This window comes from Elgaria multicarinata, chromosome 8 (genome assembly GCF_023053635.1).
Source record: "Elgaria multicarinata webbii isolate HBS135686 ecotype San Diego chromosome 8, rElgMul1.1.pri, whole genome shotgun sequence".
NCBI classification, from domain to species: Eukaryota; Metazoa; Chordata; class Lepidosauria; order Squamata; family Anguidae; genus Elgaria; species Elgaria multicarinata.
In genome coordinates, this window is record NC_086178.1 from 20,746,955 (window position 1) to 20,765,284 (window position 18,330).

At 43.9% G+C, this 18,330-nt stretch overlaps 1 protein-coding gene across 2 annotated transcripts in view; it reads right to left on the bottom strand.

The window, feature by feature from the left end:
• Positions 1-18,330, bottom strand: part of FNDC3B (fibronectin type III domain containing 3B) — a 328,130-nt gene that overhangs the window by 61,944 nt on the left and 247,856 nt on the right. For both annotated transcript variants that reach the window (XM_063131975.1, XM_063131976.1), the window contains exons 12-18: positions 14,270-14,394; positions 13,108-13,282; positions 9,446-9,532; positions 6,083-6,221; positions 3,926-3,997; positions 1,944-2,062; positions 17-122 (exon numbers count right to left, since the gene is read on the bottom strand). In XM_063131975.1, coding sequence (XP_062988045.1) covers positions 17-122; positions 1,944-2,062; positions 3,926-3,997; positions 6,083-6,221; positions 9,446-9,532; positions 13,108-13,282; positions 14,270-14,394 — 823 coding nt within the window. The remainder of the gene's footprint in view (positions 1-16; positions 123-1,943; positions 2,063-3,925; positions 3,998-6,082; positions 6,222-9,445; positions 9,533-13,107; positions 13,283-14,269; positions 14,395-18,330) is intronic.

Genomic DNA, 18,330 nt, shown 5'->3' on the forward strand with positions numbered 1-18,330 from the left:
AGCAAAGCCCACTTACCCCATTGCAGCTGCACCTCTTTATGCTTTGGCTTCCCAAGGACTCTGGGTGATTGACACTGGCCCGGAGCAACGCTTAATGTACAAACAAGTAAACTTTCAGAACACTAGAAAAAGAAAGAAGGCAAGTTAGATGTAAACCCTGTTTGGACATTCATACCAAATGATTAACAGGAGGGAGGGGGTGGGAATGGCCCTGCTGTGGGAACCTTGCTGCTCCTGCCATCCATGCATCGGGCCCTGCCACCTGCCCAAGGACTCAGACTGGGGAGCCTTGAGTTCAAATCCCTCCTCAGTGATAAAGCTCATGAGTAAGCTTGGTTGTGGCACTCTCACTTTCCCTGAACCTATCTTACCTCTCAGGGTTGTTGTGAGATTAAAAGAGAGAGGGGAAAATGTGTCACCCCTGGTTCCTTGGAAGAAGGGAGGGATAGAAAATAAAATAGACAAATAAAATATATTCAGACACGTTCACAGGACTGTAGGAAACCAAGGCTGCTAACTATTCTCCTGGTCCTTACCATCTCCATGAGGTTTTTTCTAAGGGACCATGCAACCCAGGGTAGAAAAACTTGGTGTTTGTTATGATAAAAGCCAAGAAAACCTGTCATAGATTTACTGGTAAATGTAAGAAGCAGATTGTATCACAAAACTTGACTTGAACATATAACAATATTTACATGCCTAATTAAAAGGACAACCAAAGTTTCCACCTTTACTTTGTTTCTTTGTATCGCCTTATTGAAAACAGCAGCAAGTTCTTCTTTTAGGATGGCCCGTCAGGGAGACATTCGCTTTTCTACCACTGCAGCTGTCCAAAGGACGTATGAAACGGGGCAGAGAAACTTCTGAACACTGAATACTGGGCCTTCTCAGGAGTAAGAGCTGACGGGGGTGGGGTATCACCATCCTATTATTATTATTATTATTATTATTATTATTATTATTTATTTATTTATTTATATTGCACCATCAGTGTACATGGTGCTGTACAGAGTAAAACAGTAAATAGCAAGACCCTGCCGCATAGGCTTACATTCTAATAATTCTAATCCTAGCTTCCATTCTAATCCTAGCTTCCATTGGCCATGTCCAGTCAGCATTAATGGAGAGGAAGGACCATAGTTCAGTGGTAGAACATCTGCTTTGCTATCAGAAGGTTACAGGATCAGTCCCTGCCAGTCAGAGTAGGTAATACTGGGCTCATATTTTAACCCTAACAGTGCAAGCGGGTCTGGAGATGGGATCTCGGTTTCCTTGCTAGAAACCGTCTTTGCAGCTTGCAGTGTTGACATGTTTGTTTTTTTAAGTACTTAATTTCAACAGTGATGAAAGTTCAGATCAGACCACCATGAAGACACCATCATACCACTGTTGGCATTTATATAGTGCAGCCTTCCCCAATCTGGTGTAGTTTCAGACTACAGAGCCCATCATCCCTGACTGCTGGCCATGCTGAGTCTGAAGGGAGTTGTGATCCAAAACGTCTGGAGGAAGGGTGATGGAAAGCTTTCCAGTGTTTAAGGCGCTTCAGATACTGTCTTACAAGAGCCCTGTAATGGGTAATTATAAGCATCAGCTGCATACTGCAGAAGGTGGGGAGGGGGGCTGTGGCCCAGGGAAAGCGAGCGCTTTGCCTAAAGGCCTGAGTGAGACCTGAACGGGGGATTTCTTGATTTGTGGCTTCAGGTCTTGAATTCGCTATCCTGCATATTGACCCAAACATACAGGCCGTGTGGGTGGGGAAGAAGTACCTGGTTCCAAACTCGCAATGAAAATATGCAAAATATTAGCTCTGGTAGTTCTATCGAAATTCAGAACAGGTATTAGCACCCCCCAAAAGATAATGCACCACACAAGAAAAGCTTTTTAAAAACAGGAGGCAGGAAGATGGAAAAGGTACCTTGCAGTGTCAGAACAATGCTTACCTGACTGTGTCCCCCAGTGCTAATACAGCAGGCCCGGAGCTTATACAAAGTGCCTGGTTTCAAGTATGTACACATACATTCTGTAGCAGATCCTCTGTACGCCACTTCCCATTGATTTGCTGTAAGGTTAATTGGACGAGCTCAAGTGACTTATAAACAACGACTATAAGCCTCGAGGGCTATTTAGTCTCCATTAGGTTACAGGCCTCCCAGTGATTAATGGCAATGGGTGCTTTACGGGAAGAAATGGCCTATGGACTTTTACCCACAAGGCCGTTCGATCAGCTGAAACGATTCACTTAAAGCAAGTTGTCCGTTAGAATTGGTGTTCCTTTGCTGGTTTGTTATTTGCCATGTATAAAAGCCACTTTTCATTCCTTTGTGAGAGGAGACCCTAACACAGCCTTCCCCCAACCTGGTGCCCTACAGATGTGTTGGATTACAAAGCAAAGCTGGCTGGGTGATTATGGGAGTTGTAGTCCAACACACCTGGAGGGGACCAGGTTGGAGAAAGATGCCCTTACTTAATACTGCACAATACAAGTTTTGCACCCAGTCGTGAATGACTAAAAATAAAAGCAAAAGTTCGGAAATAACGGAAAATCAACCACATTCTGAAAATAATTAGTTCTGGCTCCTTTTCAAAACGAACCGTAGATAGATACAAATAAACAAAGATGTTCTGGGGTAGGGGAGAGAGGACACTTTGCCAGGTATCCAATTAGTAATATATAACTTCAGTGAGAAGCCATGAAGGGCGCAATCTTATGGGTTGCACCTTAAGAACAGAAGAAGTGCCATGCTGGATCAGACCAAGGGTCCAACTAGTCCAGCACTCTGTTCACACAGTGGCCAACAAACTGTTGACCAGGGACCACAAGCAGGTCATGGTGCAACAGCACCCTCCCACCCATGTTCCTCAGCAACTGGTGCACACAGGTTTACTGCCTTGGCTACTGGAGGTAGCCCATGACCATCAGGGCTAGCAGCTATTGATAGCCTTTTCCTCCAGGAATTTATCCAACCCCCTTTTAAAGCTATCCAAATTGGTAGCCGTAACTACATCTTGTGGTAGTGAATTCCATAATTTAACTACGCACTGTGTGAAGACGTACTTCCTTTTATCTGTCCTGAATCTCCCACCAATTAGCTTCATGGGATGACCCCATTGGGTTCTAGCGTTATGAGAGAGGAAGAAAAGTATCTCCCTATCCACATTCTCCAAAAACATGCATAATTTTGTACACCTCTATCATGTCTCCTCTTAGCCCCCCCCCCATTTTCCAAGCTAAACAATCCCAGCTGTTGCAACATTCCCTCATAGGGGACTTACAACTATTCAGTGCAGGATGGCTGCCGAATACAAGGGATCCTCTCCTCCATGCTCCATCTGCCCTGCTTTTTTGGCTAAACGGTCAAATTTGCCTGTCTAACTGGGTGCTTCGGAGCGGGACGGCCGGGGGGGGGAGGGGGAGGCCGCGCAGTGCTTAGGAAGCTGTCTAAACCAGTCTCTGTGGTCTCCTCTCCTCCTTAGCCCCAGGACCTCTCCATGCTTGGTTTACTGAGTACGGAGAAGCAGTTGCTGAGGTTCACTCCACGCTGGCTGTGAGGGTGAAGGAAGTGCGGTTTCCTGGCTCCTACCTCAGAGAGCTGACTCTGAGCTCAGAGCCAGAAAACTGAAAAATCCCATGACATAGGATGGCTCCCTAAGTTATCCGCATTCAGAAAATAGTATCATTTGCTCTTTACTTGCTTACTAAGAGACAAATTTCACACTGCCATGCTCATTTATTTGATGGCAAATAAATCTATAATCAAAGACCTCTGGGGGAATAAGGACAATCCAGCTAAGCAGTGCTAAAATATTGGATACATTCTTCTTTGTTAAGAAAGTGTTCTCGCCTGGTGACATTCCATAATCTTTTCTTGCAAATATGTCTTGTTATAAGTAACCCGACTGAATATATATTTGCTCAATTTACCTTCAGAACTTCCTTCTGAAATCTCTAACAGATAATTTAGGATTTCTGAACCACCATTATCCTGAGGAGGCTCTGTTAAAAGAAGAAGAAGATGTTAGCAAATGAATGCGGACAAGAAAGCATTCCTTTACTAGTCAATATTTGATCGTTACTCTATTACTTTTGTCAGCACCAGATCCCTCCAGCACTGGTACTGGTCCCTGGTCCAAAGAAGACTCACCAGACCCGATCTTAAAAACATTACTTAGTAGTCAAGGAAACTGGGTGGAATTAGGATTGCTACAGCTTTGTAGCAGCTGTAGGAGTTTCATCTTTATTTGCACAGGGTCACCTCATGTGGACTTTTAATGGAATGAAGGACATGGCTATTGCTCTTCCTTGTTCCTTCCCTTCCCTACTCTCTGTTTCACAATTTGTCTGGTTTTGGAGTCAGATATATAAGAGTAAATCTACAGGAACCGGATGCCAGTGTTTCAAAATGATGCATTTGTGTTTTGTTAAACTAGCAAGTTCCCAGCTTATCAACTCTTTACTAAATGTTTCAGGTAATAAAGACATCTAGGCATGTTCTTAGATATTTTGTTTAGGATCCTTGTTGCTGTGACTTGTTGTTTCCCATTCCTGGAACACGCTGCTTAGGGTGTGTACAGACGGAATTTTATTTATTCAGTTGGACCCACCACAGTTTGTTCAAACAAAATATTTCCCCCCACAGGATTGGGGCTCCAGAAAAGCCAGTTCTGAGAGTTTCTAGCAGAAGCCAGATCCATACAGCACTGTTTGTCAAGAACCTGTTATGTGACAAACTGACCATCAACTGCCATCTCCAGAGCAATTTTACAATAGATTTTTCATCTTTATTTTTTTTAAAAGCATAAAGGTAGCAGTTTAAGTTTAAATGAACAAATATATAATATTACATTTATGCAGTGAAGATGGGATGAAGCAGGCTCAAAAGTGTTTCAACTCCTGTCGTACTATTACAAATGCAGGCACCATATTTCTTTCCTAAAGGCCCAATTTCTTTCTTGGACGTTTCTTGCTTAGAAACTCTACTCCTTAGAATCATAGAATAGTAGAGTTGGAAGGGGCTTACAAGGCCATCGAGTCCAACCCCCTGCTCAATGCAGGAATCCACCCTAAAGCATCCCTGACAGATGGTTGTCCAGCTGCCTCTTGAAGGCCTCTAGTGTGGGAGAGCCCACAACCTCCCTAGGTAACTGCTTCCATTGTCATACTGCTCTAACAGTCAGGAAGTTTTTTCTGATGTCTAGCCAGAATCTGGCTTCCTGTAACTTGATCCCATTATTCCGTGGCCTGCACTCTGGGATGATCGAGAAGAGATCCTGGCCCTCCGCTGTGTGAGAGGGCCAGGGGGTTGGACTTGATGGCCTTATAGGCCCCTTCTCTACTATTATATGATTCTATGATTCTGTGCCCTCTTCCTTGATTCCCCGCTGCCCAGATCATTGAATGTAAGTACATAAGAGGAGCCACGCTGGATCAGACAAAGGGTTCAACTAGTCCAGCATTCAGTTCACACAGTGGCCAACCAGTTGCTCACGGGGAACCCACAAGCCAGACATGAGTGCAATAGCACCCTTCCACCCATGTTCCCCAGCAACTGGTGTACATAGGCATAGTGTCTTTGATACTGGAGGTAGCATCATTGCTATGTCAGTCCCCAACATCTCTCTACAGATGCGTGCTCCACACACACAAAGTAGTAAAAATCTTAAAAGGGCGATGGAGAACATTTAGGGCAGTATCCAATGCTGCTGCCCACATGTTAGCGGGACCCAACACTATCACAACAGGAAGCCAGCACTTTGTAAAGCAACCAAAACGAGCGGAAACAATAGTTTCCGGAATGAGGCAGGTCAACAGAGTTTGCAAAAGGGAACTCAGCTGACCTGTCCTGTTCTAGAAACAAGCATTTCTGGGGTTGCTTTCAGAAATGCTAGTTCCTGTTGTAGGAACTAGCCCGCCGTAGGGCCCGCCGTAGCAATGGAACTAGCAGAGGTGCAGTGACAGTATTGGATACTGCCCAAAGATACAACTCCAATATGAGCCTTCTTAGACTCCAAATATCCTCTTGATTTTTAGGGCTTGAGATGCATGACGGCAAAGTCTAGTAAGAAAAAAGAAGACACTTACCCCATTTCACATTGAAGCCGTGAGATGTGATTGGCCCTTTAACGACAGGTCTAGTGGGAGGCCCTGGCCTGTCGGGGCTTGTTGTACAAACCAAGACATCACTAGGACTACTCTTCCCTTCTACGTTGGAGGCAATTAGCTGGAACAAAATGAATGCGATTAGCTGTAAGTCAGTCTGCCAAACTGCATCGTACAAGAGACCCTGAAGCAATTCACAGCTGAATCACTTGAGCGAAAAAAATAATGTGTTTTGTGTAAGGACACAGCTAGGTTTGATTTTAGAGTCTGTGGGTTCTTCTCAGACACTCTCTCAGCAAGCCTCTCTGAAACACGATGGGCACAGACCGTAAAAAGTTAAATGAACTGAAGTGAATAGAACTGGCGGTTGCTTCACAGTGACACTGATTTCAGTGGGCTTTTGGCATGCCTGAACTTCTCTGGGTCACACCCTCTGCTTTGAATTAAGTCCTAATGAAATCAGTGGCAATTATTTTGCAGTCATGTGTTTAAAATCACTGAGTAAGTCTCAAGAAGCAGAGGTGCAGTGGGAGGGAACAATTGAGAGCATTGCAAGGCAAAGGGGAGCAGAATGAGGCATTACCAATGCCAGGCCCACGCTGGCTAACTGAAAGCTCGGAGCGGGAGGGCAGGACAAGTTTGCACACCTGCTCCGTCCTTTTTCTGCCCTACAGTACCAACGCAGCCATCGCATGAATTCCTTTTGCACCAGCTCTTTGGCTTCCTGCAAAGTGCACAAGGCTGATGAAGCACTCAGTACAATTATTTCATGCCATGGGATTGCTCAAGCTCTAGTTTGAATTTCACACTACTTGGAAGGTACAGCATAAGCAATACCAACCTAGTGGGCGCCTAACAAAGCTGGGAAAACCAGAGGGATTGTGGAGAAATCATCATCATCATCATTATTAATTTCATTTATATACTGCCCCATAGCCGAAGCTCTCTGGGCTGTTTACAAAGATTAAAACACAGAATATTAAAAACAAATATACAAAATTTAAAACCGTAAAAAGCATAAAAACAGATTACATACAACAACATCCATCTATTCTGGGTCAGTTAAAAACTCAACATATGCTGTTAAATGCCTGGGAGAAAAGTCTTGACCTGGTGCTGAAAAGATAACAATGTTGGCACCAGGCGAGTCTCATCAGGGAGATCATTCCATAATTGGGGGGCCACCACTGAAAAGCCCCTCTCTTTTGTTGCCACCCTCCGAGCTTCCCTTGGAGTAGGCACCCGAAGGAGGACCTTAGATGTTGAGAGTAGCACACGGGTAGGTTTATGTCAGGAGAGGCTAAGAAGATTGGGGCTCAGGGTGGGGGTTGAGTTGGCAGTGTTAATTGCTTAGATAAGTTGATCAAAGTGGGCAAGTCTAAGATACAGCACCTGGGAACAGCCCATCATTATGTTATGATTGATAGACTGGTCTCTCTGTAGCATTCCCTGTAGGACAAACTATATCGCATGCAGTTATTAAATTTGCAGTTGAATGGATTTTGGAATAAGGAGAGAGACTGGGAGCAATTGGGAGACTGTTGCTGGCCTCCTGTCCAGTGAAATCAAGGATCTGGAAATGCTACATCCAACCATTTTAGTTAAACCCGCAACAAGCAGGGTGAATTTTAGAATGAATTGCACTTTAATCTTTCTTGAGCAATTATCTTAAGATCTGACACTGAAAGCAAGGAAAAACGACGGAATTGCTTTCACGTTATCCGCTTTGTTAAGACAACTGTGTGTGCGTGCCCAAGTACATTTCATATCGACTTAATCTTTGCATGCACAACATCAAGCATTGATGTTGTGCATGCAAAAAAGTTAGGTTGCCACCCTGTGGCAAGACGCTAAAATTACATGTAAAATTAAATCTAAACACTGATGACAAAAGCTGTTGCACAGCTGTATCGGCGCTGCAATGAAGATGTGTGGCGGTCAGAAGTAAACAAGCTGTGTGCATTTGTCTGTGCAACTCTTTGCATGATGAGGAGCAGCAACGAGCAACAAAGTAAGTAGAGAAGGAAGTTCTTAAACAATTGATAAACCAACCAAAGGTTGAATTAATTGTTAAGAACCAATCTTAACTGGAGTAATGACACACACGTTTATTAATTTATTTATTTATTTTATTTTATTTTATCCTATTTTGGTTTTGGTATGTTATGGTTGCAGAAACATAGTTTAGTAACATAATTACTAAATTGCTATTTATGTTACGCCTGCTTCAGTCTAAGTGCAATTCAAAACTGCACCTACTTGGAGCTTGTGGAAATATACACAAGTTCAATCAATGCATGGAGCCATCCTACGACCCTTAAACAGAGTCTGGGGAGCCAAAGGATAGTTTGGATTCCTGGGTCCAAGGTTGCAGCCAGCGCTCCAACCTCGTAGCCAGGAATCAGAGCTCCCCTCCTCCTCCTAGCCGCCATGGAGAGAACCGCGCCAGCTGCCTCTTCGAGGTTGCAAAGGCGGGAAAGGGGGCTTGCCGTGGGTGGGGCAGGGAGGGGACTGGGGAAGCCAGCTTACAATGTATCCTCAGGCCTCTCCAGCCTCCTTCCCTCCCTCTCTCCAGAGCCTCAGCCAAAATGCAGAGCGGAAGGAGCGCGGAGGCATATTTGGAGGTGTATAGCCATCCTGATAGGATGGTGCCCTGACCAAAGAAATGATGAAAAAGCCATTGTTGATCAATCAATCCTAAAAATAAACCTAAAGCCCACGGCCTTATGAATTATCTCCCTTTGCTGTGTTTCCATCTCTCATGTCAATGACTCCACTAAACTGTTGAATTCAGATGGAGAAATCATAGAATCATAGAATAGCAGAGTTGGAAGGGGCCCACAAGGCCATCGAGTCCAACCCCCTGCTCAATGCAGGAATCCACCCCAAAGCATCCCTGACAGATGTTTGCAGTGGGTTTGCACTTTATAATTTCTGATGTATTTGTTTTTTTAATCAGCTGAATTTTTATCACTAACCAATGCAGTTTATAATTCCCATGAACTATCCTATTCGCAGCAAGTTTTTGAATTTTGTAAATATAATACCAAAACATGTTATCTACAATGATAATATTGTGTACCAGGCAATTAAGAATTCTCACAAGGGAACAGGGGAGATTCTTTTCCCATTGATAATTGCTTACAGAAACTTTTTGTTGTGGAACTAGATGTTGCATGAAACACATTCCCATAGCCCAAAACGGCAGCTCCCTTTTCTCTCCTCCTCCTCCTCATCTCCCCATCCCCCTAACATCTCATACAAAGCCTGTGTAGTGTGACATCCACACAGAGTTAATTCTTGCAATGGACAGGGGCATTAAATAAAGGGGAAAAGACCACCTACCCTGAATTTATATTGTGTGCTTCTTTTAAGGTTTTTCACAGTACAGGTCCGGTCTTCTCCAGTGTACTTTGGGTGAAACACACTATCCTAAGATACAAATTAAGAGACAAGTTAAAGAACAAAACAGAACACTGTCTACAGCATGGCATGATCAAGCAATAATGAACTGCTGCCACTCAGACACTGAGCGAGTTCGCACTTCCTGACCTGAACGTACTGATTGTGATCCCCTTTTTTCCTTAACTACCTTTGCCGTTGCCATGTTGTCCGAACGCGGCAAGGTGTGCAACCCATGCCTTGTTCTAGGGGTCCGGGGTGGTTGGAAAGCCAGCCCGTCGTACACCCTCATTGGGTTCAGGTGTGCGGGGCAGGGAAATCAGTGCAGACGGGGCAAAGAAAAGAAGCCACCGTGGCTTCTTGTCCTTCGGCAATCGTGCAAACCCAACCATTAACATTTCCCAAATCCAAATCTTTATTATGCAACCAAAATAGGTTTTAGCCAACATCATCAACTTCAACAATAGGCACCACAAGGTACAATATAAAACAGAGTATTATAGTAGTTCGGTCACAATAATATATATTAATTACAGTTCCGTTAATTAATCCCCTGGTCTTCTATAATTTACCATTATCTATTTGCAGTCAAAGGACAGCGTCCAACACGCCCACTCACTCATTGCACCAGCAGGACCCACCGCTAGTGCAGCAGGGCATTAGCGCCTCCCAATTTTACCTTGGAAATGAGCACAATGCTCATTTCAATATCAGGACAGGTCAGCAGAGCTCCCCCTTCTACAAACTCTGTCAGTCTATTGTGTTCCAGAAACCATCGGATGGTTTAACAACTGCTAGGCTCCCCGTTGTGCTTGCAGTGGGTCCCACTGGCATGCGGACAGCGTAGGTATACTGCCCATAATTCTCTCCCTCCAAATTTCTCCCAGGATTTTGGGGTTCCCATTTACTTTGTCTCTGGCCGTGGGACTGTACCGAGTTACAAGCAGACCAGGGGAGTAGGGAGAGGGATGGAGCACATCAGCTGGGTCCCGGACTGCCAAATCACAGTTTGATGTTCAAAGGGATCCAACTGTATGCCTTTCATGAGTGGAAACCCCTGAGAGGCTGAAGTTGGCAGCCTGAGAAACCTAGACCCCAAACTGTCACTGCCTATCCGGATTGTTCTGGATCCCATCTTTCTGAACTTATGTGGCCTGCTTTTCCCCTGAAACCATCGTCATGCTGAAAGCATAGATCCGAGAATACAGTGCAACCCACAATTGCCCCTCTCAACTGTGTGTACTGAGCATGCTTACCACAAGGAGAGGCTCTGTCAGGATCACATATCCAGCTTTAAGGATGGACCCTGACTTCAGGGGTCCTGAACCTCAAGCCCAGGGTACCAAACTGGCCTTCTTGGGTTTGCCAGAGGGCCACAGCCGTTTCCTTTGGCCTCACTCTGTTTCCTCTGAATGCTGATTGTTTGGTGGGTTTTCAGCTTTTGTATGCCCCCCACCCCCACCATTTAAATGGTGGAAATGCCTCTCCTAAGGCTCAGTTATTGGCAGTAAGAGCTTTAAGCTAAAATATTCTGGACTTCTTGGGATTCTTGGGCCTGCTCCTGCTGCCAGAATGTGGGCCTGGGTGGCTCCCCCAAAATAGAATTCGTCCCTGCCTTATTCTGATCCCCTTCTGTCAAGGAAGGAGAACTGCAGACACAGCAGAAAGCACCCCTCGTTTTTGAGAGATGTCCTGCATTTAGCAACATCCCACCTGTCCACGCCAATGTGGGGAGCTTGAAAGAGGGGTTGTTTATAAACAGGTAGAGTTGTGCAAAGGCAGTGAAGCAAGGTAAAACTTCATGGGCAGGAGAGAGAGGGGGGAAAGGACCTGAAATAATCAGCTCCATATTTATGGTTTTATCAGGATTTTCTTCTTTTACAAATGCATTTTTTAATATGGTGTTTTTATTCTTTTATTCTATTTGTTGTTCAACGCTCCAAAATTGTTGATGAGGAGTGCTCTATAAATACTGTAAATAAATAAATAAATAAATAAAGTTGCACTGGTAAAGCTGTCATCAGAAGATGCCTCCTACTGACTGCACAGAACCCATCACGCTGTGCAGGGATGGGTAGAAAAGAAACATGTCCTCTAGGCTTCATCCTAAAAGTCTTTCAGCCATTTAAGAATGAATTTCCCCAACACAATCATGTGTGGCTCATTTATCGCATAAAGCTGCAATAACGGGATTGCAGCACATGGGACAAATCGGCAGGTCTCCTTTGCCCTACAGCTGTTAGTGGATGCCGCTCTGCGCAGTGTACTTACACATCAGGGTGCACACAAGTTATGGTGGCGCTTTCTGCCTACTCAATAAGGATTCAGAGAAAAGCTGCCCACAAGGTAAAAAACAACAACCCGGGGAGTTTAAGCACTGTTATTCCACTGTGAGCTCTTGTGGAAACTGAGGACACACCATACTTCTCAGCAAAGCTTTTTTACTTCTGCCACACCCTGGTTTGATTGCACATAGAGGGGACTGGTACATGAATGGTCTGGTCCTTGGGTGGGGGGCAGAAGTACTTTGCGCCCACTCCAATATTATACTTCTATGATATCACAGCAAAATGTCACACTTTGTAAAGGTTTCATAAAAAGTGTTGCATTTCAACCTGGCACCTTTGATGAATAAGACTTATGTTCGGATACTGGGTATTCTGGGGTCAGAGGAAATCTTATTAACTTAAACCTGTGTTTGCAATGGGTTTAGAATGCTCTTCTGTAACAGCTCTGCAAATGTTATGAAACATACTTAGTCATACTGGGGCCTTGGCCCTCTTCAACGGAGCCTCTACCAGCAATAAGCAGGAGGCAGACTCCATCTGAAGGCCCCCTCTTTATTCCAACCAGGGTAGCCGCCACCACAGCTTCTGCCTACATGGATATTAAAACAATCACATAGGAAGCTGCAACAAAATGTTACAGCATGGAGTGCTGCTGCAACAAAATGTTGCAACATGGAGTTCTCTTGTTTAGAATTCCACCCAGCCTGCCATGCCCTCTTTTGGAATACTCCATTCCAGTTCCACTCCACCCCATCCATTGTTTTGGTGATTTTCCTCCCCAATAACCAGTCAATGCTCTGTAGCCTCTGACCACGGTCACTCCGCACTGGGCTGTTTTGGGGCACCCCCCTCTGAGGGTTTCCCCCCCTAAAGCTTTTTGTTTGCTTGTACTCAAGCCTGCGCATACCTTCCCCCCTCTTTTGTGTCTGTATATGGTGCCATTTTGGCTTATGTGAAGATGGAACCGTCTTGGCTGCATAAAGATTCATACTTGGAGATGAGTTCACTCTTACTATATAGTGTTGTGTGTAATGGCTGCCATTTACAGCGTCGTGTTGGGAGTTCATTAGCCTACTTGGAGCTAATGAATGACAGTCAGACTTCTGCTGGAGATTTCAGCGCTTCTGGTGTTTCCAGCTCCTCTCACATGGGAAGGGAAGAATTGGGCTTTGCTCTCTCCAGAGGGCAGAAACAAAGGCAGGTGGGCAAAACCTCCAATCGGATGGGGAGCAAATGAGAGGAGAGTGGGGGTGAACTCTCTTTATACCTGTTGGAACTAGGCCTTTCTGGACTGAATTGCATTAAGTCAGAACTTACATTATCTTCCTCCTGAACCTCCAGCATGTATGTAATCACTTCTTCTGGTGTGCAGCCTTCTGCTTTATTCCACTGCAGGGTGATCCATGTGACTCCAGCACGTACAAGCCTTGGAGCGGAAGGGGTTTGAGGAATATTTCCTGATGTGTAGCATACAACTTCTTGGCTAAAGCCACTGTGAAACAGCAGAGAGGACAATGGGTTACCCCTAAGCACAGCGGGCCAGCTTGCACAATCAAAACAAGCCATCACGTTTTAACCAAAAGCCACAATGGCTTGTTGTGAACTGTGGCTTACCATGTCATCCAAACCTGGGCAGCATGGCTTGCTGGAAGGCTAAACAAACATCAAGTAATCCTAAAACAGCCCTTGGGCCTCTGTGAAATACAGAGGCTGAGTTTATTCAAATACTCCCCTTTTGTTTACGGGACACACATGATACGTGTTTTAAATGATGCAAAATATTATACTAAGAGTGCTTGGGGCAGACATGGGCTTTGCTAGCTGTGCTTTAAATTGGAAGCTTCCTCCCAAGGCAACAAGGCAGGCTGAGGTGACAAAACAAAACAAAAGACAAGATCTTTATTTTTAATGGCAAAAGGAGTCACATGTTCAGGAACCCAAGGGTCTAGAGCCTTGGTTCTGAGGTATCCAGAAGGACAAGGAAGCTGCAGAGCTAAAATGGTCAAAAATTCCAACTCTCTGATTTTCTAAAGAGAATTCTAGATGAATTTCCTTCATCATGTTAGCTACCAATCCTGGGCATTCTGGCTGCCTTTCTGTCTGAACTACTTCAATATTACTTCCCAAATCCCGCTTTCCTTGGCTGTTGTTTCTGGGGCTACTTGGTTGCTCTACCAAGTGCATTCCTGGAAGTTAAACCTTGCTTTGCTGCCTCTTTATAATCCTACTTTACTCGTAACTAATGTTCCTCCATAGTCAGCTGTGAATTTAGGCTCAAATGTATGTCCATTAATGCTTCTGGTTCTGAGCAAGGAAATCCAAACTGTCTCTGAAAAGGTGAAGCCCTCCACCGAAACGAAACTGGTAAGACATTTGATTGGCCTCTGGACCAAAAAAGCATTTGCTCCAATCCAGCAGGGAATCTTAGCTGAGTTTAGTCTTTGCTGAGCTGTGATATTCTTTAGAAGCAGTGACTTACCTAATGCCTATGTCGTTCTGAGCTGCTAATCGGAATGTGTAACCCACAGCTGGACAGAGCTTAGTCACCTTGTAATGTTTTTGGCTCCCAAAGTAACATTCTCTGAAAACATTGCTTCTTTTCCCCTGAAAGGAAATGCCATACAGATTATTAAAAAAAAACAAAGATGTTACTTTTTCCAAAGCCAAAATGCATGTTCTTCTGACCAGACTCCAGAGTTTCACCCATTGCTTATCTTCATGATTAAATGCACAGGTCTTTCTGAGTGATGTCTGCACGTGTCCTACCGATTAGTGTCCCACTGAATAGTCAGTGTGCTCAATCAACTAAACCCTTGAATTGAGGTTAACATTTGCACCTGGATTAATTGGTGGAGCTGGCAACAAGCAATGCACCACGTCTGGGGGCTCTTTGACACTCTGCCACGGAGTCCACCACACATATGTGCCTGTTTCACTCCCCCATTGTCAGATTCTATTTCTTTTTAAAAAGGAAAGAAAATGTGACGCTGTGTTTCCCTTCTGTTTCCAAAGCTGGCAGATAGTTTGAAAACTGTCTTTTTCTTTCAGGAGCCTCAAAAAATCACCTTCATAGAAGTTTTATATTGAAGTGGAAAAGCCAAATAGTAAATTAACTAAAATAATAATAGTCAGCTAACAGCCCCAATCTTCATGCATTTTGGAGCTTTTGACCTTTGTCTGCATTCTGGCTGACATACAGGAGCTGTTCACACAACACACTGAGTGGCTGAGGGTGGGTTGTTTTGAATCATGGCTTGTTTAAGCCGCACATTTATCATGTTATCTAAACACAGCCAGGGTGAATTGTTAACCATGAAGTGTGACTTATTTTCTCAAACAAGCTACCTTGAGAACCCATAGTTTGTTGTTGGCTTGTTCAAGGTGGTTAGCAAGACCCACTGGCTCAGTTCAGACAAGACGTTAGTCAACGCAGTGTGAAAACTCCACACAGCGTTTTGAATTTTTAGGAGGTACTCTCCACACAACATGTTCTAACTCCACCATTTTGTGACTGTGGGCTACCATGGAGTTGAGTAAAATCCATCCCGATGTTGGATTGACAGTTCCTCTGCCCACTCTCCTCCCCCGGTCCTCCCGATGGTATCCCATCAGCCTTTGCTGTAAAAAAAACAACCCCAGAGGCTCTCCTAGAGCAGCACTCACTCCTTTCGTCGCTTTTGCCAGGGAATTCTGTAGACAGGGGGAAAAGTCAACTCAACACAATAGAAAATTCCATGGAGCTCACCACACAACATGCAACACAACAGTTGTGCAGGAACTCTCCTCTGCACAGCGTGGATATTCTGTGTGGAGTGTTTTCCAAATAAACTCTACTGTTGCATGGAGTTTTCCCACCTGACAGCACATTTCTCAATGGTGATGTAAAAACACCATGGAGTTCTAAAACCACCGTTGAGAAACGTATTGTCTGAACTGAGCCACTGCATGGTTAACAAGCCACCCTGGCTATGTTCAGACAACACGATAACCCACCCTGCGGAATATGTACTGCATTCAGGCAACACACTAAACCACTGTTCAACAAACAACCCAATGGTTCAAAGCAACCCATACTGAACCACTGAATGTGGGCTAGCATGCTGTGTGAACAGCCCCACAATGTTCTGGATTCACACATCCATGCACATTGGATGGCTTTAGTTCTTTTTCACTCCATGATTCCATTATTTTGTTCTCTTTTTGTAATTTTTGCAATTATTCCTTCAAGAAAATGTTTTGAGATTCCTGAGGTTAGATTTAATGGGTTGGATCCAGGATCTGCCTTCTGCAAGAGGAAGGGTCCTTCCACCTGATTTTTGGGAAGACCCTTCCACATATGCACACACACCATAGCTCACCCCATTCAGCAGGGTCTCCCGACTCTTTGTGTAGAATTTTCATGGGCTGCTGTGGAATAAAGGAGGTGGGGAAATCTACTTCCATCAACGCAACTGATTCAGCATAAACCTGGATCCAACCTCATTTGTCTAATGGGTTTTGTTCCAAACGGTCAGATTTTGAGCTAGGGCTCAAAACAGCTAGGGCTTGGTTTAAATGGAAATTCTTGTGCTGCAGCACTGTAAATCTCTTATGACCTCCAATGCAGGAATAGCAGGAGTATTGTCAAAAGTTATGGGAATGGAAAAAGACCATCTGCTTCTCTTTCTGGACAGGAACTCCTCCTCCAAGGTGCTAGCACTTGATACACAAAGCCATTTTTATATATATATATATATATATATATATATATATATATATATATATAAAGGCCCAGGCTAAACATTCGAGGTGCCGGGAAGAGTTTCCTCAAGGTGCCTATCAGCTTTTTCACATGGTCATCTTTAATTTGATTATTTAAAAGAAGCAAAGCAACATACATTTGCTACCAGAACAGGCATTTTATAATTTCAAAGCTAAGTTCAGGTTGGCTGCTGTTTCAAACGTTTCACAGTAGATCATATTTCATGTGCCACTGGCAATCACATCAGAGGCTGGCTGATATTTCTAATTAACTAGGCATTAATTGCTTGGAAAGCTTCCTATTCTCAAAGTAACAGAAGTTTGAGTAGCTGCTTCAGTTTTGGACAAGAACCTGAGGCCAGCTGGTCTATGAGCCTCATAGGCTTCCCATCATTCTGTCCTCTTTTGGATACTCTTTTTCCAATCTTATGTCATATTTAAACGAATGCTTTTCAAGAAAAACATTGCAATATGCTTCTCATTTGTAAGGGACGGGAAAGCCAATGAGGGTAAATTAACAAAATCCAGGCTAATCCACTCTCTCCCATATCCCTGAATTGCAGAACACTTATTACCTTCTGAAAGTCAATGTATCAGGGATTAGCTACTTGCAAATGGATGTAACAGTGCCCTGATGCTGCTTAAAAAATAAAGGCCCTGTTCAGACAACATGCTAAACCATGGTTAGGCTGCTAACCCCTTTGCAATTATGTAGCCACCAGGGTTAGGAATGGTTCCCAGGACACACTAAGCCATACTGACTCTGTTCAGATGATGCACTAAGCCATGGTGGTTAAGCATTTTGAGCTAAATATTCTGACTTAGCATGTCTAAAGTTCTTTGCATGCAGTGCTTTACTGAAAGTCTGTTTTGATTGTAGACTTGGTTTATGGATGCTTCAGCATATCCTAGCAGCTCCAAGATAGGAGGGAACACCAAGTCCCCCTTCCTCTCCTGATGCATCCATAAACTGACCTACACAGATAAGCTATACAAGAGTTCATGTTTGGTCTGAATGGAACAATTAAGTTAACCATTTTCCCTACGTTTTGGGCTGTAATGTTGAACAATTTCTTATCCCACTGACGAAGACCCTTGTGGTCGAGACGCGTATGAGACAGGTGGATGTGTAGAGCCCTCCATATTATCAAAAGAAACCAAGTGAAATGTGTAGTTTCCATTTAGTGCTTGTGGACTGCTTAGCTCTTATTTTGGTATAATTTTATGTTATGTGTTAAATCATTATTTTTTTAAATTATTAAGTGTTTATGAATAACAGTGTGGATCACTGATTTCATTAAGCCCCGTTGCACATCAGTGCTAAACTACACACTAGGTTAAATACATAGTGTGCTGATGATCCTTACAGGTTTTTTGTTTGTTTGTTTGTTTACTTTCAAGTAAGCACACAGGGCCCAGATCAAGAACAGGATGTGTGGATAGGGGAGGTTTAAACCTTCCCACCCAGTTGTGTGGGAAGGTTTAAACTTTCTCAATACCATGTGCTGGTCCCAATCCAGATTTGGGGTCTAGATGCTTACTTGAAAGTAAAAAAAAGGAAAAGAAAGTTAGGATCATCTGCACACCACATAATTCATGTAGGATATAATTTAGCCCATAGTTTCTGGATATAGTTGTAACAGGAATCTAGTCAATGGACATCATGGCTTGTTTTCCTGCTCATGCAAGCAGCTGTGTGCAGGTGCAAAGGCGCATTAAAGCAAAATATGATTCTATGAACATGATCTAAATGTTGTGAAGAATAATGAAATCTTTGGTCCACCTTGTGCTACAGTTGCT